At 41.5% G+C, this 25,337-nt stretch overlaps 2 protein-coding genes across 12 annotated transcripts in view; one reads left to right on the top strand and one right to left on the bottom strand.

Moving 5' to 3' along the window:
* The window catches only part of LGI1 (leucine rich glioma inactivated 1), a gene marked incomplete at its 5' end in the record, with an annotated part of 42,566 nt that extends 18,836 nt beyond the window's left edge, over positions 1–23,730 (top strand). Inside the window, 5 exons of one of the 2 annotated variants that reach the window (XM_082339726.1) lie at positions 45–116; positions 7,614–7,685; positions 10,301–10,470; positions 10,745–10,909; positions 13,063–23,730. In XM_082339726.1, the coding sequence (XP_082195852.1) occupies positions 45–116; positions 7,614–7,685; positions 10,301–10,470; positions 10,745–10,909; positions 13,063–13,898 (1,315 nt within the window). In that variant the 3' untranslated portion in view covers positions 13,899–23,730. The remainder of the gene's footprint in view (positions 1–44; positions 117–7,613; positions 7,686–10,300; positions 10,471–10,744; positions 10,910–13,062) is intronic. The other variant, XM_082339727.1, reaches the window with a different exon arrangement.
* LOC309604781 (uncharacterized protein) overlaps positions 1–25,337 on the bottom strand; it is a 138,335-nt gene that overhangs the window by 58,411 nt on the left and 54,587 nt on the right. The window lies entirely within an intron of this gene.

Below are 25,337 nucleotides of genomic sequence, written 5' to 3'. Positions count from 1 at the left end.
GGTTCCTACAGCTGTCTGACCCAAAATATTATAACCTATTGCAGATTCATAGAAAACAACAACATCAAGTCCATTTCAAGACATACTTTCCGGGGACTAAAGTCTTTAATTCACCTGTAAGTATGAATGTTGCTATTACCTTTTAAACTTGCCAGTGGGCAATGCAATTTGATAACCTGTGGTTAAAGCACCCACTTTGCGGGTATCCATGAAAATTTAAGAAAGCCAAATGATTTCTCTACATGCACATTTGCCTTCTCTCCCTGCCATCAGCCAGTGTGTGTCCAGGAAACCAGTTACTATTAATACTAGCCCAAACCAGCAATCATTAGGAAAACAATCTACTGCAGGGAAATTGTGTGACTGAAATAACGTTTTTAATTATCTACATCATTACTCACTTCATGAATTGACTATATAGCTTAACTTGATATTCTCTCTTTCTCTTTTTCTGTACAAGCCCTGACTTCATATACATTTAAACATATACTAGAACCGCAGGCCACGTCTACACAGCGCCTGAACAACTTTTTTATAAGAGAAATATTTATTCAATGGATGATTAGAGCTACATCAGCTGTTCTTAACGGGACAATTTTACCTCCCAGGGAACATTCACCAATATCTAGAGACATGTTTGATTGTCACAACTAGAGGATGTAACTGGGATTTAGTGGGTAGAGGGCAGCAACGCTGCTAAAATCCTGCAATGCACAGGACAGCCTCACAACAAAGAATTACCCAGCCTAAAAGGGCACAGTCCTGAGGCTGGGAAATCCTGAGTAACAGGAACCAAATAACTCCTTTCCCTTACCCTCCCCCACCCCCTACACACACACACACACACACACACACACACAGACAGATGTACTTTTAAGGAAACTAGAAGGGCATGGGAAGAAATGGCACTAACATTTGCTAAGTGCCTACTACTATGTTGGCCAGTGCGCTTTACGTGAATTTTCATTTAACACTCTCAACGATCCTGCCAGAGTCACACAACCCCCATTCTAGAAATGAGGAAACAGAAGCCTGGAGGGGATATGTGACAAGTGAACTGAGTAGTTATGGAATTATGATAACATCAACTCAATGGCTGAACTGCTATGGCTACTCATCCATTCAGGGACTGTTTCTCAAGTGCCTAATATGTGTCTCTTTAGTGTTAGGTAAAGATGCATGTCATCTAAGCATCATAGTCATCCTGTCGATTTTAACCTGTTGCGTCACAGTACCTCATTTCCAGCTCTGTTCTAGACCGTGGGAGGTAGCAGGTAACAAGGCAGATAAAAATGCCTGCCCTTTGAACCTTTATTCTAGGGTGTCTACGTGGTCATCATGCTGCCTTTACTAGTCCCTGTCTCTACTGCTGTTTGGACTTGCAGCAACAGGGAACTCATGGCCAGATGTATTTTACGAAATCACTGCACCTTTCAAGGCTTCTGTATATAGTCATTATAAAATGACGAGGAAAATAATGTTTATAAAATAAACAGTTTGCAACACTGCTTTTCATGTCAGTGTTACAATATGCTGCAAACCTGGCTGTGTATGGTACGAAAGCTATGCCATTTGATTACAGAGCCAAACACCACCAAGCCTAATCATTCAGACAAAAATAAATAAAAGAAACGAATAAATGGAAAGATAAATGGAAGTTCGTGACTTCAACTTGAAATCTACTTGATTCACATAAATCCATTCAACATGGCCTGTGTCTAATGGCTCCGCATCATGAGGGGCTGAAGGAAGGATGTAAGACCCTGGTGTTCTCTCTGGGAACCTGGACATAGCCTTGCCGCGCCCCTTAGTTCAATCAAGTATATCTTCTCTCCAGCCTAAAGGCCTACCTCACCTGGAGGGAAGAATGGAAAGCAGGGAGGGAGGGAGGAAGAAAGAGAGAGAAAGGAAGGAATGAGGGGGAAAGAGGGGAGGGGTGAGGAAGGGAGGAAAGTGGGGAAGAAAAAAATTTATACAACACCCTAGTGTAGTGAAGAACATTCATTTTGTTTGACTAGAGCCTATTATGCCCATCAAATGAAATGGAAATATAAATTTGGGTCATTAAGAGGCCCCTTCTTTAGAGGTATGAAGAGTATAAGAAGAAGGCACTGGTACAGCATGTGCTTAATACCTAGAAATTTTCAAGCTCAAGGGAACACAAGAGGCAGCCTTCAAAGAGAGAGGCGTGAATCTTAAGAGTCAGACAATGAAAGGGAAGTCCCACCTGTCTGACCGGTGCTGGAGGCAGGAAGGAGGTTTTAGGAGGGAACAGGTTAAAGTCGATTGAATATGACCCTTAGATCTCTTGCATCTTTATCAAACACTTAGGTTGATTCGTGTGGCATTGCCAATATGAGACTCTTTTGGATCTGCAAAAATGGCATTGCCATATGGTTCATCCTAAATAGTCTCTAGGATGTGCCACACAAAAATGAATAAAATCCAGCTCCAACCTGGAAGAGCTCAGTCTAGCAAGAGGAATTAGATGAACAAATATTTTCTCACTGAGTGCCTTGTCCCCAGGCCATGATCTCCTTTCTAATTATGCTGTTCCTCCAGGTGTAGTTCTCTGCTTCTTCCTTCCTTCCTTCCTTCTTTCCTTTTTTCCTTTCAAGAAGAGATGGGTAGGGAAGATTTGAAGCCCAAATGTCCCTCTGACTGCTCAGCACATCAAGTTCATTTTCCATTATTTACCACTTATAAATAAATCTGACATTTGTTTGAGCCATTAATTTTCTTTCTAAGATTTTAGAGGTGTTAGGTTTCAAAGTGCACTTTCCTCCACCTCAGACCAATTCTTCTCAATTAAAGGCACACATTCAAGTAGCAAAGAATTATCACCTCACCCTCTAACCTACAGGAAGAGTTTACAAAGCTTTTTCATATTCTTGACCTCATTACACTCTCTTGATGACCTTATGAAAGATACAGGGCAGGCACTATCCCCATTGGCGAATGAGAACACGGAGGTACACCCTGAGTTTAAGCTGCTCCCCAGTTAGTAGCGGTAAAAGTTAGAGGTTTCCCAAAGTCTTTAATGAGACATCTAGTGCCCTCTCCACCATGTCAATTATAGCAGGACCGGGGAATTCCCTGGTGGTCCCGTAGTTAGGACTCCGCACTCTCACTGCTGAGGGCCTGGGTTCAATCCCTGGTTGGGGAACTAAGATCCCGCAAGCCATGCAGTGGCCAAAAAAGAAAGGAAAAAGGGAAAAAAAATTATAGCAGGATCAGAAAGCTTTATGGAGCTGGCTGGATCCTTCCACAGGACATGATCTGAGGAGCAAATATGGCTGGGACGGAAGAGAAGATCCTGAAGAGAAGAGCCCTACCCTCGCTCTAGTCTCCAAATGCAAATAGTTGGGATTAGACATATACTTTTAGATCCAACTGGTTCCCACCCTGGCCTAACATTAAAGCTGCTCCAAGGGACTTGTCTGAGCATTGATATAAATTCAGTTCATTCCTAAAGAAGCAATGAACTTATCTCACCTTCTTATATATCTAACTCAGTAGACTTACCTTCTAAAGAGACATTAATAGACAACTTAAAACTTACTATATAGACTCCTCTCCCCCTCAAACCACCCCCCCCTAAAAAAAAGAGAATTCCTTATATTTAAGTCCTTACAAATCCTGGGACCCTCTCTTGATTATTCTGAATGACTGTAATATTATACAGGATTAACTTAAGTGTTTGAATAGCTTACATATTTCAGAAAGGTTTGAATTTTCCTGATGACCATGTATTACTTCTGAAATCAGGGAAAAAATGAATTAAAAAATCATTTATGACCAATGATCACAATATCTCTAAACATTTTGTACTGGTTTCTATTAACACCCATGAGGTTTTCATAAAGGTTCCCTTGGGCGTCACATGAGTATCCTCGTGGCTAAGGCCCAGTGGAGGCACAATTGTTTGCATGCATGTATAAAGACATTTGGGGAAAATGTCATCAATGTCTACCTGCTGGGGAGCACCTACTGGCTGCTCACCACTGCGGAGGTGCAAAAGATATATACAGCAGTCCCCAAGCTCAGGGTGCCTGTGTGTCTCCAGTTAGTCAGGCAGGATGTCCTCATTTCGGCCTTCACAATGACATGCAGGTAAAGAGGGCAGTGCAACATACTGGCTGAGGGGGATCTCTGCCACCAGACTGCCTGGGTTCAAAGCATGGCTTTACCCGTTAATAGCTGTGGGACATCAGGCAGGTCACTAAGCTTCATGGTGCCTCCAATTTCTTACGTGTAATATGGAAGTGATAATAATCATCTGTAAAAATGGGGGTGGGGATAATAAAATACTTAGGAGTACCTAGATCCTAAGGTTGTCATGAGATTAGGTCAGTCAATCTATGCAAAGTGCCTAGAACAGAGTGTGCTATGCAGTAAACACCATCACGTAGGAATAAACTAAACCTCACTGCCTAACTTCCACTGGTCCTGGATCAGGACTCCGAATCCTGTAGTGTATTTATCCCCTTTCAACATTTTGTATGAAATTAAAATAACTGCACTTGAAGTACCGCAAATTCAGTGAGACACCAACTCAAGCTGAGAATCTGCACTGCAGGGAGGCTGGGAGCGCCCCAGATGGCCGTGGGCGATGCTTTCTTAGCAGCAGAGCCCAGTGGCACTGAAACAAACGTGCTGTCTGAGCCAGTCTGGTCTGCCTTAGAGAGAAGACTTTCCAGTAGGTTCCATACTCCATAATTAGAGGCTTTCTCAGGTAAACCATGAAAACACCAAAGTGGAGGGAATGGTCATCAGTTCCATTGGGTAGGAAAGCCTGCCTGCCATTGAGAATGCTTGACCCTTCTCAGCTAGTCTCAAGGCAGCTAGGTGCTCAGTTCGGCAGTTTCCCCGGTGTTTTACAGAATGTTTCTTAGGTAGGCTCTGAGTCAGGACCTGGAGAATGGAGCTTAGTTGCAGGCACACTTTGAAGAGCCCTCCTAGGGAATTCCCTGGTGGTCGAGTGGTTAGGACTCGGCGCTTTCACTGCTGGGGCCTGGGTTCGAATCCTGGTCGGGGAACTAGAATCCTCGCGGCTCAGCCAAATTAAAAAAAAAAAAAAAAAGAAGAGCTGTCCTATTGTTTAGGGCTTATGACCACAGTGAGGGCTCAGAGGAGGGAGGGCACTTTGTGAGCATCGTGGAGGTGGGGCAATGGTAATTCACAGGGCTTTGCAATTTCTCCCTAACTCAGTGTCTTGGTACAAGGGCCTAAGAGAAGCATTCTCTGCTCTTTTCTTTGTCTGGATGGATGTCCTTCTTCTTATCGACTCCAGCCTGCCTCATTCACTCATTCATTTAAAAGTAGCTGTTGAGGACTTACATCACGCCAGGCACTGGGGATACAGTGGTAAGAAAAACATCCTTCCAGTACTCACTACAGAGTCATCCTAGAAAAAAATTAACATTGATGCATGTTTTCTCAAACCTCTCATTGGCCTGTTTTCGCTCCTCTCCCAATCAATCCTACCCCTCATCAGATACCCAGATACAGTGCATTCCTACCCCTTAGTAAAACCTAGGGTGGTGATGCTCATTGAGTCTTTTTTTTTTTTTAATTTTGGAATTCCTTTTTTTTTTTTAATCTTTTTTTTTAACCAAAAAACAAAAAAACCCCACAGTTCACCCATTTCTCCCATCCCCTCAACCCCACCTCTGGCAACCACCAATTTGTTCTCTGTATCTATGAAGTTCACTGACTCTTAACACCTTGGGTATGTGAGGCTTAGAGCTGTATTCTTTGGGCAGGACGCCGGAACTCTCAGATTCACCTGCTGTTTAAAAGAACTGCCCAGGGCAGCAATAAAAACATGGTGTCTCTTCCTGTGTAACCCTAGTGGCTGCAGTAATTCAGGACTTGACTCTCATCATTTCACTCCCACTGTCCTATGACCCCGCCTCCTCCAAGCTCATGCCCTGCAGCCAGTTGCACTTCGTGCTGGTTTCTGGGGGAGGGACGTCCACTTAAGAGAAGTTAGCATGAGGACTTCAGGACACATTGTGTCAGCAAATATATTGAGACACATAACTTGAGAGAGATTCTAGACTGGTCCAAGACCCAAGAAATCTCTTCATTCAACCACCATTCAGTAAAAAGAATTATGGAGCTGTTCTCTGGAATAATCTTCTTTAGCAGCATTTTATTAATTCTGCGTAGGTGGACAGTCACAACGGTTCATTCGTATGGTCAGTTTTCTAAATGTTGTTTCTTGGGCAAAGACCACACAAAAGCCTTTCTCCTTCCTGTCCCCTGCTCCTCCTCCCCGCTGCCCTTTATTGGGAGTAGTCCGGCTACCATCCTGAGTTATCGCATTTACTTTTTCTAACACTCTTATGATATGCGGTATTATTACCTCTGCTTAAAAATGAAAAAGCTGAGTCGCAGAGAAGGTACATAACCAAAGTCACACAGCCTGTAAATAGTGGAGCCGGGATTCAAACCAAGCTCAGAAAGAATGACTCCAAAGCTGTGCTCTTTGTCACAAAATGGACCATCACTGAGACTGGAAACTTCTGATTCAGTTCCCTTTCTTCTGTGTTGAGGTTCATTGAAAAAAGCTTTCTAATCTAGTGGTAATTTCTAAAACTCAGAAAAACAACATAATTGATTTAAAAATAGATTTTAAAAGTTTTGAATGCTTGCACTTGAGAAATCTTGCATTAATTAGAGGAGGTGGAAAACATAGAAGACTTTTGAGAGTGTTTTAAATGGAATTTGAGAGAATTTTCAAGGGCTTTGGAGGCCGACAGCATAGACTCTTTTGTTTTAGTTTTTAATTTTTATTGTGAAAATTAAAAACACTCCTAAGAAAAGTATATAACATGTACATGTATAATGCTGGTTAAAAATAGAAAATTACCAGTACCTAGTACCCTTCTCTGTCATACAGCATCTGCTCCTTGTTATGTGCACATTTCTGCAGTATGGACACATGCCCCTTTCCTTGATACTATCAGGACTGTTTCTTACTTATTACCCTTGATTAGCATCAGAATCATTTTAGTGGTAAGTGGAAGAACAACTAGAAAGAGAAGGAGAAAGCAATTCCTGTGATAATAGGGCAAGAATTGGAAGAAGGGAAAAGGAGATGATTAAAGAGGATGAATGGATGGCCGGATGTATGAATAGATAGATATTTATGAGGAAGCTATTTTCTAAGGAGGAATGAATGAATGGAGCTAAAAGGGAAAAAATGTAGAAAAAGGAGGAAATAAAAAGAATGTGCTGGAAGGGGGATTGATTAGACAGGCCTCCAAATTTGAGAGCTGTTGGTACTAAGAGTTGGAGGTTGAGGTGCTCTCTAGAGCAAGTGGGGCGGTGGGGGGAGGGAGGAGAAGGGCAGCCTGAGTGTGAGGAGAGAGAGCACATGGAGACATGGACATGGGGAGACATCCCTTAGAGGGAATGCCTGAGTGTGTGATGTTCATACTCAGTGCTAAGTAGAAAGACCGATGCCCAGGCATCATTTTGTTACTTGTATTTTGGAAGGTTTGCTTGTTTGTTTGTTTAATACCATAATACATAAGGGGCCATAAAATGCATTTATTTCATTTATGACTACAGTTTACATCATTCTTTGTTTTTTTTTTTTCCAGGAGCCTTGCAAACAACAACCTCCAGACTCTCCCAAAAGACATTTTCAAAGGCCTGGATTCTTTAACAAATGTGTAAGAGGACCTAAGAAATCACTGATTAATTAATTAATTTGCAGTAGTTAACAAAGAAGCCTGGTGTTGATTATTAAATTTTTTAATTGGCTTTAAATTAAATGAGAATTTTTAAATTTTAATTTTAAATTGGCTTAAAATTTGAATTCAGTTGGACTAATGTTTGAGTCTCCTATGGTATTTACCACTATATTCTGATAATATAGTCCCAAGTTTGCCTTTGACAAAGTGTGTGTCTGTATAGCAGGGACTGATGACAGGGGACTTGGAGGGGGTAGGAAGAGGAGGGCTAGATAGAAATTTCAAGATGCCTTTTTTTTCTCATGAGGTCCAGGAAATGGGGCTACAAAAGAAAAACATAAAGAAATCTGGGAAACTGACAGAATAAAGATGAAAGTTTACACCCATGGCTTGGTCAGTCAAGAGAGAAATGGAGCAGGAAGTGGGGGAAGGGAGGAAAGTTTGCCTTTTCTCTCATTAGACTGAACAACAGCTCTAGGCTTAATCCCCAGGAATTTGGCTTAAGCCCCAGGAAGGGAATGAACTTAATTATTTTTGACCCTTTTTCAAACAAAAGAGCTTTCAAACTTTGACTTTTAAGCCTCAGAGTGAAAGATCTTTGTAAAGAATTTGTGTATTTTGTAGTAAGCAAAGCAAGTAATATATGCCTAACCCTTTCAAAAGCAATTTAGCTTCAATAAGTGCCTTCCAGAACATTGGAAAGGTATTTAAATGTCACAAGGTAGAAAACAGGAACAAACGAAAGATGTATGAAAACAAAGGAGTTCTTATTTTTCAGGTACTTTGCTATAGAATATATATTCAAAACAACTTTTCTCCAATAACAAAAATCTGAGTCAAGAATTTTCTCCTAAACCCAGGATTTAACTTCAAATCAGTAAGCTATGAAAAACTTTCTTTGTTCCTTGTAGTATTCCCCCCACCCCTCCTCCATGCCTATTACCCCAATTCCTGAAAGATGGTTTATTTCCAAGAGAGTGTCAGAATCAGGACACTTCCAAATAGTCTTGGACAGACCACAGTTATCCGCTCTGGTTTACAATAGCCCAGAAAAGTTGACACTCACTATTCTGGGTCAGAGTATTCTTGGGATATGAGGTGAGTCCTGAGAATGTCTTGGAAGTTAGATGATTCTCCATGGCAGACTTGGGGATACAGCGTATTTGGGGACCCTCTGGCCCAACCTTGTGTCAGCCTATACCCCACACTAGCAAAAGAAAAAACACTTGAAATTGGCTCAGTCTCTCCAAGGAATCCCATAATGGGTTTGGCCTCTTGGGCCTACTTTGATATGCCCAAACCAAGAATCATCTAAGAAGTGCAAGGATCCATGCCAACTTGCCTTTTAGTAGATTTCTTGGTTTCTTGAATTACCCCCTAAAACACATTTTTAAATGCTTCAACATTTAAAAAGTATTCATATGCTGTGTGAAAAGTAGGTGGTTCCTATCTTAGGAATTTTGTGTGACCAAGAAGGGTTTTAGGAAAGAGATAGAGTTTTTGAACAGAAGCAATGCAAATAAACAGAGAACTTGGTGAGCTGGGATCATATGTGGAAATTTAAACTATCTATGCTGTGTAGTTTATTATGGACATGAGCTATTATTGTATGTCTGCATTAACTCGGCTGTGTCGAAGTCATTTCCTATTAAAATTGAATTTGTAGACCATGGAATAAGATCAGGATTAATTATGTCTGTGAGGAAGAAGAAAAGCAAATAGCTCACTCGATGTAATTAAATATGGTACAACAATCACTACATCTTTCATTTAGACCTGTGCTGCCCAATATAGAGGCCACACATGTGATCACCAAACACTTGAAATGTGTTCCTAGTGTAAATGAGGAACTGAATTTTAAATTTTACATAATTTTTAAAAAATTAAATAAAAAACTAAATTTAAATTTAAAAACTGATTCTCTGTTCAATTATTGGAAGACTTTTAAGTATGTTTGGAACAACTTGGGTGTAGACATCTGTTTTTTTCAACTGTAAATTTTGTTAACTCTAAATACAAATCAGGAATTTCTGCTGAAATTTTATTTTCCAAATTGAGATATACTGTAAGTATAAAATACACATCAGACTTCAAAGACTTAGTATACAAAGAGAATGTAAAATATCTCATTAGTAATTTTTATATTGACTATAAGTGAAAATGATAAAATTCTGTATGTATTGGGTTACATAACATATGCTATTAAAATAATTTCACTTGTTTCTTTTTAGTTTTTTAATGTGTCTATAGAAAATGTTTAACTACATATGTGGTTCACATTGTATTTCTATGGACAGCACAGCTCTAGACTGAGCTACCTTTGAATGCAAGAGGGAATAAGTTATGAGGTTTCATTGACTGGGGTGGCCTGCAAGGGCACGCTGTGGTCATTCTCTGAGCCCAAAGTGAATGGTCAGTCAGGTTGAAGGTAGATTATGAGGCATGATATAAAGCCAGGTGAGGTCATTCTGCACATGTTAATTGCTAAAGTAAAAAAATTTAAAAATTAAAAAAAAATAAATTGCTAAAGTAAAAGTCATGCCTGGGAAGGAAGGGCCCTTGTATATCAAAAGCAGCTGAAGTTTGTCTTTCAGGGACCTGAGAGGTAATTCATTTAATTGTGACTGTAAACTGAAGTGGCTGGTGGAATGGCTAGGCCACACCAATGCAACTGTCGAAGACATCTACTGTGAAGGCCCTCCAGAATACAAGAAGCGCAAAATCAATAGTCTCTCCTCCAAGGATTTTGATTGCATCATTACAGGTAATGTATTTCAAATCATTCCACCTCATAAAATTAAAATAAGGACTACATTTTTTTACATATGCAGGAACTAATTTTTTAAATATATATATTAAAAACCAACTGAGCAATTTAAAAATATTATGAACCGTTAAAAGTTCATGTGTTTAAAAGCAAAGTAAAATTGTCATTTCACTGTTTCTCTAGAATAAATATATTTCTTGTGGACATTTGAGATCTAGCCAAGGAATGAGACATCAGCACAGCTACTCATCATCATTTTCAATTTTTGCAGAGTTTGCAAAGTCTCAAGACCTGCCTTTTCAATCACTGTCCATAGACACTTTTTCTTATATGAACGATGAGTATGTAGTCATCGCTCAGCCTTTCACTGGAAAGTGCATTTTCCTTGAATGGGACCATGTAGAAAAGACCTTCCGGAATTATGACAACATTACAGGTATGAAAAGCCTGATCGTATTTTGAGTGGAAAGTTAAGCCACTTGGGCCAAGGGCAACAGGAAAAGATGAATGATATCAGGGAATTCTTTGGGCAGGTTGAGAATTATTTGAATCCCAAATCTCCCATTTACTGAGTGCCTGGGATTGTTCCCTAAAGCTTAATTTCCTCACTTGTAAAATGGGAATAATAATACCTAACTTTCAGTGTTGTTATAAAACAATGAGAGCATATGTTCAAGAAACTTAGCATAGGACCTAGCTTAGTAAATATACAATAAAAGGTGGGTTATTTTTCTTCAATGAAAAAGTACTGGACTAAGAATTATGAGTTCTAATCTAGGTTCTGCCACAAGCTAACTGGTCAAGCCACTCACCCTCACTGGGCCCCTCTTTTTAACTATAAAATAAGGAGGTTATTTTAGATCAGTGAGTCTCAAACTTTACGGCAAAAACATTACTTCTGCAAAATGTTCATGGGAAATCTCCTGAAGTCCCCTCAGTTTTCCAATGGATTGCAGCAGGGCTTTGTGAAATCTAAACCTTACCTTTGTGTAAGGTTCTTTTTACATGTGTACAGTCTGTCAATTGCTTTGAACGAATCTTTAGATGAGCACTTAAATGAAAAATGATCATATATTTGCAGACTTTCAGATGGCATCATCTAGTCTAGGATGACGAATATGTGTCATATATACAGTCACTATCCCCTCCCTCACCCCAGACAGACATCGCTAATCTATCATGATGCTCTTTCTTGCAGAGGACAGAATCCTTCTTAACACAGTTCTCCAGGCAGTCACAATCAATCAGTCAATCAATATTAGTATATGGCTGAAAACTAGTGGCCATCTCTGATCTAGTTCCAACCCTCATTGTACAGAAGAGAAAACTGAATCCCAGAGAAGTGATTTTCCCAAGGTCACAGAATTACACAGCCTTGAAAAGGGTCACAATTCGAATAATTTTGCCTATGGATGGAGCCAATTAATAGAAAGAGTTGATCCGGAACTTATTACCTCAAAGCCCTTAGAGCTGCTGTCAGAAAAAGCCTGGGACCAGATTTGCCCAGCTCTCTTTGGATTTCCTAGAGCCAAGCTCCCTCTACGAGATCAGAATCTACTGATAAATGTTAAACTCTTAACAAAGGATATTGAGCTAGGCTTCTGACAGACTCCCATGTAGTTTTCTGAGATTTCCCAAAGTAACATTCAGGAGCTTCGCCCATGACTGTACCCCTCTTTCACTTTTCTCAAGGATTTCTCTTCCTTCTCTTCTGCCACCAGTGACCTAAAGCTTCACAAGTGGCATCTCTCTCCTTTCTCAGGAGAAAGTCAGTTCATTCTAGAGCAAGAAGCAGTTTATACATAGAGCAAACCAACTGCAGGTAGAGCCGTGGGCTGCCCAGACTACCGCTCAAAACTTTGTGAGGTTGTTCTAGAACCTTGTGGAATGCTGGCCAAGTTGGAAGCCCTTGTACAGCTAACTGCCCACCCCAGGTTGGGTTAAAAGCGTAGAGACGCTGGTAGCCTTGGGTTTGAATCCCAACTCTGCCTTCTCCTAGCAGCACCGAACCTCTCTGAGCTTCTGTCTGCTCATTTGCAAAAGGGAGGGTGATAATATTTATCTCTTAAGATTGTTGGGAAATTTAATGAGATGATTTGGCAAAGCATATAGTTGGTGCTCAATAAATGGCAGTTTCCAACTCATGATATGTCAGGGAAAGCAATGTTTTCTTTCTGTAAGAAGCGAGAGGAGAGGGAGTTCCCTGGCAGTCCAGTGGTTAGGACTTGGTGCTTTCACTGCTGTGGACATGGGTTCAATCCCTGGTTGGGGAACTGAGATCCACACACGGCTTGACCAAAAAAAAAAAAAAAAAGGTGAGAAGAGAAAACTCAGGCTGTAGCCATGTATCCTGAACATCTAGTACACGTTGGATGTGACATGACAACTCAGTTATTGATAACAAGACTCCATGAGGTACAAAGGCACAGAACTTCGGGATCCTGCTGCCACTGGACCTGATTAGGAAATTGGCCTTGCCTAATCAACCAAGGAAATGATTTTGGTGGCAGTTGCATGGCTTCGGCATGTGTATTAACATGCTCCAAAAGAGGATGGCCATCCTCCTAATCTCTCATTTGTCTTTTCCAGGCACGTCCACTGTAGTGTGCAAGCCTATAGTCATTGAAACTCAGCTCTATGTTATTGTGGCCCAGCTGTTCGGCGGCTCTCACATCTATAAGAGAGACAGTTTTGCAAATAAATTCATAAAAATCCAGGATATTGAAATTCTCAAAATCCGAAAACCCAATGACATTGAAACATTCAAGATTGAAAACAACTGGTACTTTGTTGTTGCTGACAGTTCAAAAGCTGGTTTTACTACCATTTATAAATGGAACGGAAATGGATTCTACTCCCATCAGTCTTTACATGCGTGGTACAGGGATACTGATGTGGAATATCTAGAAATAGCCAGAACACCTCAGACACTCAGAACGCCTCATTTAATCCTGTCCAGTAGTTCCCAGCGTCCTGTAATTTATCAGTGGAACAAAGCAATACAATTATTTACTAACCAAACTGACATCCCTAACATGGAAGATGTATATGCCGTTAAGCACTTCTCAGTGAAAGGTGACGTGTACATTTGCTTGACAAGATTCATTGGTGATTCCAAAGTAATGAAATGGGGAGGCTCCTCATTTCAGGATATTCAGAGGATGCCATCGCGAGGATCCATGGTGTTCCAGCCTCTTCAGATAAATGACTATCAATACGCAATTCTTGGAAGTGATTATTCCTTTACTCAAGTGTATAACTGGGATGCAGAGAAAGCCAAATTTGTAAAATTTCAGGAATTGAATGTTCAGGCACCAAGATCATTCACGCATGTGTCCATTAATAAGCGTAATTTTCTTTTTGCTTCCAGTTTTAAGGGAAACACACAGATTTACAAACATGTCATAGTTGACTTAAGCGCATGACACACGAAATTCTGTGGCTGCCATCAGAAACTTTCTACAGCACATGATCCGGATGAACTAAATGCATGATGACTCTTCTTATCACACGTGCAAATGAATGCCTTTCAAACACTGAGGCTGCTAGAACCAAGCACTACCCGTATCTCCATCCTCTCCTGTCCAGTCCAGTGGTGTGGGAAGTTACCTTTTATAAGTCAAAATTGAATTGTGTAACTGTCCTTTGCAGTGAAGATGTGTAAATACGTGTTTAATGGTATCTGTTACTCCAAAAAGAAATATGAATATGTACTTTTCCATTTATTTATTCATGTGTTCAGAAACAACTGCCAAATAAAATGTTTACATTTTCTTTCATATCCCAAAGGTAATTATTTACAGGAGTTATTTTATTCTTGGTGATGGTATGTTGTGGAAAGAATTTTATACAATAGGGTTATATTTGGATCAAGAATTTGTGGTGTGAATAATGAGTGAAGATACACACTGATACTGATTACTCATCATTTATTAACAGGATGATCAGTTGAGTTTGAACATTCAAAGGTGTTTCTAAAGGGCATGGCTTTGGGGAACATTTTGAGGTGAAATGGTGACAAATGGAAAGAAGCGTAGTGAAATTTGCCTATTACAAGAAGGCTAATTTGACAGTTAGACCCATCCTTTTCTATCTGATAGCTCCAGCTAAAAACATCATTCAGACAACTTATAGAAGAAGCCAAAGTCAAGATTTTGGATTTTTAAAGCCCTATTCCGGGGCTTTCTAAATGTTTGACTCTGGAATCATCTGACAGCTGACAGAGATTGTAACCTTACAGCACTTGTCTCAGATGTATCCCATATGAAGTCCTCTTAATATGATCAAGGATGCTTCACTTCTAGACACCAGTTCTGATACATTACTGACATACTGCAGAGTGCCTACGAGGCTCATATCTGATTTTCTAAATTCCTGCTCCTGGATCACATGGTATGTTAGCACTTAGCACAATGCCTGTGATAGAGTAGGCTCTTAAAAACTACTTTCGAAGATGCACGTGTCCTCCTGTTATAAACTTAATAATAAACTTCATGAGGCCCTTTGATCTAATCAGTCATACTGATTTGAGTACCTATTAAGAACGGGGTATCATTCCTCTGGTTTGGGGAGGAAAACTGAGGAAAGAGGAGGGCATAGTCCTTGATCCGTGGGGCCTTAGAAGACTAATGGGGGGTTAGGACACAAAAAACTACAGTTAGCAGTGAGTGCCAAATTTCACCTGAACATTCCGATTTTAAGTATTGGGGGAGTATCCACAATGAGTTCCTGCAAGAAGTGGTCCTTGTTTGAACTTAAAGGGAAGACATGATTTCAAAAGGGGATCAGGGCAGAGAAGATATTCTTGGCACTATGTGGTTCTGTGTGCTGCCTTCACAGAGGGGATCAGAGCTTCCTCCAACTCATTGCTCCCCAGAATCTTTTGCCAAATGACTAGGGGCGTGGGGGCAGGTGGGACAGACAGCAACTCCACTGGCAGCACGTGCCTGGAGAACTTAAGGCATCAGAGGTACACATAATAGTTACGTAGTCTCTGGGAAGCAACACCTTGGGGAGTTATGCATAGAAACCAGACTCCTTTACCACACGCGGAAGATACTAACTCTGACATCAGGGTTATGGGGGAACAAGAAGAAGACTTACCCGCTCCCAATCCTACACATAGGGAGACCTGGCCTTTGAATGTCTGACTTTCTTTGCTCCCTTGTCCTATAAGCAGCACATATGTGTTGGAGAACACCTGCTTGGTACAGACTGGGTTTAAGTCCAGCCCTGCCATGTACTGATTTTGTCTACAGGCAAGTTACATGACCTCTCTGAGCCTCAGTGTCTTCATCTGTAAAGGGACAATGATGCCTACCCGAAGGACAACAGAAGGATTAAATGAAACAATGCACACATGGTGGATTGAATTTTACAAATATGGCCACAACAGTATCTCCCATCCTACATGCTCTATGAGAACTTCCTCCAACCCCATCAAGAGGTGATGCCTAATTCCCCTATCCTTCAATCTGGATGGCCTTGTAACCAATAGAACGTGGTGGAAATGATGCAGTTTGACTTTTGAAGCTAAGTCATAAAAACGATGAAGCTTCTGCCTTGTGAAATTGGGACAATCCCTTTGGGAGGCCTGAGCTGCTGTGAAGAAAGTCCTATTAGCCTGAGGCCACCATTCTGAGGAAGCCCAAGCTTTGGTCAACAGCCCCAGATAAGGTCCCAGCCAACAGCCACATCAACAACCAGTCCTGTGAGTGAAGATGGCTCCAGGTGATTTCAGCCCCCAGCTGTCAAGTCACCACAGGCCATCAAATCTTCCCAAGTGAGGATCCGGAAATCATGGAGCAGAGACAAGCCATCCCTATGATGCCCTGTCCAAATTCCTGACCCACAGGATCTATGAGCATAATAAAATGGTTGTTTTAAAAGGCCAAGTTTTGGGGTGATTTATTATACTGCAGCAGTGATCATGCAAAGAATAGCATGGGAAGTGCTTAACACAGAATGACACAAATTAGCACTCACCAAGTGCTAGCTATTACTAATGGGCTCCACACTCAGAATATTGTATGCTTTGGGGTCATGCTCTACCTTACTGTCGTAATATAATTCACCATCATTTCTTTTTTTTTAAATTTATTTTTGGCTGCATTGGGTCTTCATTGCTGTGCTCGGGCTTTCTCTAGTTGCGGCGAGCGGGGGCTACTCTTTGTTGCGGTGCACAGACTTCTCATTGCGGTGGCTTCTCGTTACGGAGCACCGGCTCTAGGCGCGTGGGCTTCAGCAGTTGCGGCATGCGGGCTCAGTAGCTGTGGCTCGCAGGCTCTAGAGCGCAGGCTCAGTAGTTGTGGCACACAGGCTTAGTTGCTCTGCGGCATGTGGGATCTTCCCGGATCAGGGCTCGAATCCGTTTCCCCTGCATTGGCAGGTGGATTCTTAACCACTGTGCTACTAGGGAAGTACCTGTCATTTCATTTTTAAAGGTTATCTCCTGTTTTCAATATGTTCTGACTCTGTGCCAGGCACTCTGCTGACTTCAGGGCTGCAGAGGTAATAGATCTAGACTCTGCCCTGTTTGTTTTCATAGAGGCATTGGCTGTTTAAGTTAGCAAACCAACCGCCTAATTTACCTCGAAGCTGAGACCCAGAGATGCGAAGCAAGCTAGGTGAGGTAAGCTACGGCCCCGGCCTCCTGACGCTTGGCCCAGTCCCTTCTCCATCACATGGTGCTACCTTTCAAAACCCTCCCATTGGAACCTGGGATTGCAGATGGGGAGAGAGGTGAGGAGTGAAGAAGCTGACCGAGAAAATAAATTCGAGAAAGACTGAGAAGGAGGACATATGGTAGGGTCCACTTTTGCAGGAATTGACCAGTCTTTTCTGAGAGTTGCCCTCTCTCCCTGTAACCCTCATCTACTCTATACTATGCAACTCTGCCTGCTCTCCAGCCATAAATGATTGGACCTGGAGTGAACTCTCAATCTAGGTGCTCAATCCGGAAGCTGGGCTAGGCTCAGCCTAAGTCAATCCATTCTCCCTCCTGGATATCTGGAATTAGGAAAGCAGAGTCTGGGCCAATTAGCCACAGGCACCAGACTTGTAAGGTGATGATCTTAAATTAGGTTCCCTCGAAGCAGTGGGATTTACTGAAGGAGTGCTCTCAGATAAGGGACAGAGAGGAGCATAGGGCAGGGGAAGATGTCAAGCAAAGATGTCCTTTCAGGAGAAGTCCAGCTTCAGCCTGACCCCATGGGGAACTCTGAAGCATGAATTGTACCACAGAGTGTGTCCTGCCTTGAAGCAAGGAATGTGGACATTGATATTCCTCATCTGACAGTCAGTGACCGAAGAATGTGGGGCATAACCTCTCAGGCATCTCCAGCTGAGAAGGTTTCAATTGGCTAAGGGTAATCCTACAGAGAAGGGTACCAATGTAAGCAGTCATTAACCAACACCCACACTGCAGGATGGGTGCACCAGCCTAGCAAAGGGCACCTGGGTGGGGGACCGAAAGCATATGCTACAATGATGGTGGCTGAGGCACTGCTCTGTTTTGGAGCAGCCATGATGGTCCATGAACCAGAAGAGCACAGGAAACTGGTCTGAAAGGTGAGAAGAGAATGAAGCAGACACTCAGAAAGAAGGAGGGGTGAGAAACTATATAGTCAGGAGAGAGGGAGGGAGTGGAAAAAGAAGGAGGGCAGAAGAGAGAAAGGGGGTAAGAAAAGAGAGAGGGAAGGAGGGGAAATGGGAGAGTAAAAAGGAAGGGAGGAGGGAGAGTGGGAAGAAGATTGGGAGGCATGGTGTCCCAGCTTGGGTCACCTGAGAACCAGACTCTGAGAAGTTAACGTACATGTATTAGGTAGTACCTTTGAGACCAACACTGGGAAGGGAGAAGGAATTAGGACTTGGCAAAGAAAGCAGCTGAACTGTGATGCAGTTCTAATAAAAGCAACCCTGTAGGGAGCTCTAGAGCTGAGATGTCCTTTCTCAGCTGTCCCAAGTTGGAGCAAGGGGATCAGATCTTTATAGCTCCATTGGAGGTGGGCTGTCCCTGGAAGAAAGCATGGTCTTAGGTGAGGCTGTTTTTTCAGCCAAGGCAATCCCCAAAGAAGGCAGACAGTAGAGACCCATCTTCTGTTAGTACTCCCAGAAGCTGGGAAAATAAGTCCTTTATTCCTGAATGAGGATCTGGGCAGTACAACACAGCATCCATCCCAAAGGGAAAGGAGTGAGGAGGAAGAGTGGGAGAGAGGAGAGGGGGAGAAGCAGCCCTGATTCCTAGTGATTGTCCATTTTCCACTCCATCCCTCATGATAGCCAATGGCACTCCCTGTCCTTGAATTCCTTGAGATACCTCTGTAACCTTCTTATAACAACCCACCACACAGACACACACACACACACACACACACACACACACACACACACACACACACATTTTGTCTTGTTTTAGGTTAGTTTGTGTGGTTTTCTGTATTTGCCACAAAATTATCTTCGACTAAGTCAGAACACTTAGGCACAACGTACTATAAGGTAGATACGGTGGTGAGTACTAGATATTTCAATCTCTTTTCTCTCTGCTATTCAAACTGTATAATTTCTATTGATCTACATTCAAATCCACCAACTCTCTCCTCTGTCATCTCTGACCACAAATTTCTTTAAAAAGTAGTATTATTTCAACTAGCTCAGAGCTTCTCAACTTTCTAAAAATATTTCCAGTGTTTTAAAAAAATTTTGGACCATGGACATTTTTAAATCTCCAATGTATTTTAGACCAGTGTATTTCCATTTATATTGTGGACCAATATTTTTGGAAATTAGAATAAAAATGAATTACTAGAAAAACAATCACGCGCTTGGTTATTGTGGCAATGTCAAATTGCTGTAAGAGTCTCTCAGCGCTTCCTCTCAAGTTCTGGACTTATCTCATCCCAAATGGATTCCACAGTCTTCCTGGGCTGGCACTGGTCCTAGAACCACATCTATAGGTAAACTGAACTATTCAATGAGAGGTCAACTCACTCATTTCAGCTCTTGCAGTTATATGTCAATCTTAATGTGGGATGTAGACGCATTTTCATACGATTGTTATCAAGGGCATCAGGGCATCCACAGAAACCACAGGCCCAGGAAGACCTACAATGGCCCTATAAAGTTCTGAGCATGAGTTCAAAATTTGGCCCAGATTCTCCTCCCACTCTAGCATCCTCCACTTCACCCACCCACCTGTTACCCACACAACTGGCCAATCCCTGTCTATCTAAGCACTTACATGCTTCCGTGCCCAGGCTGCTCCAACCACCTACAATGCCCTTTCCTTACCCTTTTACCTTTTGAGATCTTAGTCCTTCTCATCGCACCAATTAGATAGGATTTCTCCTTTCTCTGGCTTTCTCAGCCCATTGCTTTTACCATGAGCAAGACTCACAATTCATTCTGCCTTGCCGTTTGGTTAGTTGTTGGTGTGTCCATCTCTCCCACCAGGTTACACATCCCTGAGGGTCAGGACTGTCTCTTAGGCAGCTATGATCCTTCTATGCCACCCCACCCTCAATCTCCTAGAACAGTCCCACTTTTAGAGAGAACACAAAGTTGGTGGGAATGAAATAGATTTAAGCCCAGCAGCTTCAGCCTTCATGTTCACATATCTGAGAAGTAGCCACATTCCTTATTCCCTGTGGTAAATTTCCAGTCCCACAAAAAATCCTTGCCATGGATTACCCCAAAAGAGCAGGCCCGCATAGGCCCACCTGCTCCCCAGGGGTAACCAGGGTGAGATGGAAGGTAAAAGAGACATAATTTATTTCCAGAGTCATTAAAAACACATACTGCAGATCTACCTAAAACCTAGTCCACAAAACTGAAGGCTAGGAACTGATTTAATTAATCCATGGAGACCCTAAGGACGAGAAGTTTGATACTCTTGGAAATTCTATGCCCTTTACAATTTTTATCCCCAGGTAAGGATCCACATCCATGGTCAGTACTACTCAGAGATGCCAAGGGGAAGCATCTTGCCTAGATGAAGCTTTTAACAATAATTCCCAGCAAAACTGTATCCCAGAAATCAGTCCTCTTAATAGTGCCAGATCCCAGGACAATTGTCCTTTGTCCTTTATTTCCTTGACCTTGTCTACCCACACATGTTTAACAATTCTACCTTTAATTTAGGAAATATTCTTTAATATTTTAATTTCATTATAATAATGGGTGCCATTTATTGAGCACTTACTATGAGCCAAGTAATATACTAAGTGCTTTATCTGCATTATCATTTTTATCCTTTGTAGTTCTATATAATAGTATTATTTTACAGATGAGAGAGCTGAGTCTTAGAAAAGCTAAGTAACTTGCCCAAGTCAAATAGCCAGTTAAGAAGCAAAGTCAAGATTCATTTGGATAGTATTCATCAGTGACACCATGCTTTGAAGTGCTTAAAGACAAAACATATTAAAACTTCCAAATTCTGTAAACTGCCAGATAGACAGATATACCACTCAGGAACCTAGAGTGTTCCTAGTAGCCTCAGGCTATCAGATACCTACACCTACGGACACAGCAAGCGCAATTTCATTGAAGATGTTTATTGATCACCTACTATGTGCAAAACACTATGATAGATGACAAAAACAAAACAAAAATGAGCAAGAAATTGTCCCTACACTTAAAGGATTTGCACACCACTGGGGCTATTTCTAAAAGGCAGCATGCAAAAAAAAATAAAAGAGGCAAAAGTAAGATCTATAGGAAAAGTGAGATGTGACCCATGTTTTCCCATTTTTGCCTGTAGGTCTATCCTGATGGTGCCCACATCAATTCTCTCTTTGGGGCAGTAGACACAGTGGTTAACAGAATATGTTTTAGACTCAAGCAGACCTGGGTTTGCATCTCAATGTGGCCACTTATTAGTTCTGTGACCCTGGGTAAGTTAATCTTGTCTGCAAAATGTGAATAATGATTACATAGAATGGGTTTGTAGTGATATGTGCCCTTATTTTTTTAAAGTGTATTATGTTTGTTTTTTTTTTCTAAAAGAAGACAGAATCAGGTTCAGAAGGGGTTTACTCTGTTGAGGCTATGTGACTTTGGTCAAGCTTCCTCAATTAGCATGAGTCATTCTCAACTAATAGTGGTCTAGTGAGGAAAAGCATAGTCCCATTTCCTGTCTCCAAACTCTGTCCACTCTCAACGGGTGTATCAGAATTATCCGTGGGTGTATTTCTAAATACACACGACCATTTCTCTACCCCAGATTCTGATCCCTGAGGAGACACGGTGGTCAGGATTCTTTTGGTTGTCAGTTGCTGAAATCCAACTGAACTAGTTTAAACATAAAAATGCATCTAGCTTCAGAAAAACCAAGACCAGAAACTCAGGTGATATTTTCATTAGTCTGTCTTTCTCTGACTCTTGGCTCTATTTTCCTCCATGCTGACTTCTTCCTAAGGCAGTCTCTCCGTTCACGGTGAAGAGCCAGCCACCAGCAGCTCCGATATTGCCTCTTGCCAGTCTAGCCACGCCCAGTAACAAGACCTCTTTCTCAGTAGCTTTAGCACAGGTTGGAGGATGATGCTCAATGGCCAGAGTGCCCACCTGAAGTAATTGCTTGGGCTAAGGATAGAGTGCTCTGATTGGCCAAGCTTGGGACATGTGCCCACCCCTGGAACCCATGGATGAGAACCACGTGGAATGAGAGTGAGGTAAGGGTGATTCCCTAAAGTAAAATTAGAGTGCTGTTAAAAAGGAGGAGAAGGGTTCCCTGGTGGCGCAGTGGTTGAGAATCTGCCTGCCAATGCAGGGGACACGGGTTCGAGCCCTGGTCTGGGAAGATCCCACATGCCGCGGAGCAACTGGGCCCGTGAGCCACAATTACTGAGCCTGCGCATCTGGAGCCTGTGCTCCGCAACAAGAGAGGCCGCGATAGTGAGAGACCCGCGCACCGCGACGAAGAGTGGCCCCCGCTTGCCACAACTAGAGAAAGCCCTCGCACAGAAACGAAGACCCAACACAGCCATAAATAAATAAATAAATAAATTTAAAAACAGGAAGGATGAAGATTTAAAAAAAAAAAAGGAGGCGAGGATGCCGCATAGGCAAAACAACAATAGTCATCAGCAAGAGGTGTGGTCTCTACTGAGACCCTCTACTTAGAGAGATAAGAGTAACCAGAGGAGAAGCCACGGCCTCAGATGTGTTTAGAATCCCTTCACTAAAAGGTTTGAAAGAGCCCTTCCAGCTCTTATTTTGTGAAACTTGACAAAACATAACCTCCCATCTTTGTCTATTATTCATGATTACAATTTCTATATACATTTTTAAATGGTGTTCTCTCAAATATTCTGTTTTAAAATATTTAAACGGATAACCTTTATTTTAAAAGGATGTTTTCCCAAGTGAAGTCAAGCTGCCAATTCTGATTTAGTGGCCATCCATGCCTAGGAGATGAGACCAAGCGTTCCTAGATCATTTTCTGTTCTCCTGGATGTGTTTCCATTTCAGATCAATCTCCATCTGGCGAGGGCAGCTCTCTCCTTGCTCTAGTTACCTTGAGGTTGGCTTTGCAGATTAAAATCTTAGAGGCTCCTTGATGGCCCAGGACTTTCCCTGACTAAGCTTTCCCATAGGTATCTCGTTATCAGCTGGAAATTATCATCGGCCAGTTTCAGCAGAGAACAGAATATAAAGTGCTGGCTTCTGTTAATAATGGTTCCCCAATCTGGATGTCCCCCAGAATCACCTAGAAAGCAAACTAACTATACAGATTCTGGGGCCCTCACCTCAGACCCACTAAAACTGAATCTTCAAAGACTGGGATCCAGGAATTTTTATTTTTAAACATCCCTTAGGTGATTCTGATGTTGATAGCTCATTACCAGTCCACTAACTGGGGCTTGGGGTCCCCTACTCTAAATAACCACATTGGACTGACCAGTGGCATGTCAAGAGCACCAAGCCTATGGTTACAAAAGTTGGCCCCAAACTCTAGAACGTGCTAGCTTTAGGTATTACCCTGGGTGAGACATTTAAGTTTCTTTTGGCCTCAATTTCCTCTATAACTTATTGGAACTGGATCAGGTCATCCTGAAGGTCTTTCCAGCTCTGAAAATTCTGTAGCTCTCTGTTATAATGGAGAAAAAAATTAGCTTGGAAGTTTGGAGGTCTTGGCCCAGTTCCAGCACTTTTATATTTTTGTGACCTTGAGAAGTCATTTTCATTCCCTGGGCCACAATTTTCTTTCTTTAAAAATGAGTTTGTTGTAGTACATGAGTTCTTTATTTTTATAATTTAAAATAGCTCTAAGATAACAATTAAGCCTTAGATAATCCTTCAGGATAATCTGCTGAGATGTACAGTATGAATAAGCTGAGGATGATCACAGTTTCCTGTTGACTTGGATTTGCTGGGTTGAGGATCTGCATGCAGCATTTGGTATGTTGGTGTTTAATGGAAATGACATTTCACTGCACCAAATGGGAATGGAATATTTTTAGCACAGAATTCATCAAGGTTTAGTAAAAAGGACTTGTTCTCTGAATGGAGTGTGAACAAGCAGAGATACTATTTTAAAAGACCAAAAATAAAGGCCCCTTCCCCTCCACTATCACAAAATAGTCATATGTGCACTTATTTTCACCACAAAGCTTGAAGAACTTAGTCCTTTCTGTATCTCCTAAAAGGCAGTATTCCATCTAGTGCAATAACTCTGCCAGCTCACACACATTCCTCCTGTATTTATATTGCCTGTGAACTTATGTTAAATAGGCTAAAAACACTGTTAATCATTGAAAGCTACCACTTATTGAGCACTTACTCATGTGCTGAATGTTTTACATGTATTTAGTCATCCAAGCCTTGCAACAATCCTACTATTATCACTGTTTTCTAGAGAAGGAACTGAAGTTCCGAGAGGTTCAGAAGTCTACCCAAGGCATATAGCTAGGAGACAGCAGAGCCCGGATTCAAATCCAGGTCTTTCACAGACATAGAAAACAAACTTGTGGTTACCAAAGGGGAGAGGGAAGCGGGGAGAGACAAATGAGGGGTATTGGATTAACAGATACAAACTACTGTATATAAAATAGAGAATGAACAATGATATACTGTATAGCACAGGGAATTATGCCCATTATCTTGTAGTAACCTATAATGGAATATAATCTGCAAAAATACTGAATCACTATGCTGTACAACTAAAACTAATGCACTATTGTAAATCAGCTACACTTAAATTAAAAAATAGCTAGGTCTACAGATAAACTGGTTTGCAGGGCAGTAATTGAGACACAGATGTAGAGAACAAATGTATGAACACCAAGGGGGGAAAGTGGTGGGGGGGGGGGTGGGATGAATTGGGAGATTGGGATTGACATGTATACACTAATATGTATAAAGTGGATAACTAATAAGAACCTGCTGTATAAAATAATAAATAAAATTCAAAAATTAAAAAAAAAAATCTAGGTCTGTCTGAAATCAGAGCCCTAGTGATTGACCACTGTACTTGCATTGATTGTATCAGTCAGGATAGGCTGGGGTATATGCAATCCTTTGGTAGAGCTCAAATATTACTTGCTTAAAATAATAAAGACTTCTTTCTTATTCATGCTACTGAGAGCACTATTCCAAGTCATCATAATCTTCATATACTGATGCGTGCATTGATGGAATAGCCACTGCTTGGGACGTTACTATGTAACTGTATCAGAGGGGAAAAAACCCCCAACAAAGCATGCACTGGCTGCTACTACTGTTTTTATTGGAATTCCTTTATTTGATTTTTAAAAAACTATTTTCATATAATACTTGAATAACCTTTCTAAAGAAAAGTTTTCCCAAAAATGGAGATTAAAGGGGACTAAGCTCCCTTACTGCCCGACCCCAGCCAACTCTTAGAGATG

Source organism: Balaenoptera borealis (genome assembly GCF_965194805.1).
Source record: "Balaenoptera borealis genome assembly, chromosome: 10".
In the NCBI taxonomy this organism is placed as follows: domain Eukaryota; kingdom Metazoa; phylum Chordata; class Mammalia; order Artiodactyla; family Balaenopteridae; genus Balaenoptera; species Balaenoptera borealis.
Note: the sequence above shows the minus strand (reverse complement) of the source record. Positions and strands in the feature narration are given on the sequence as shown.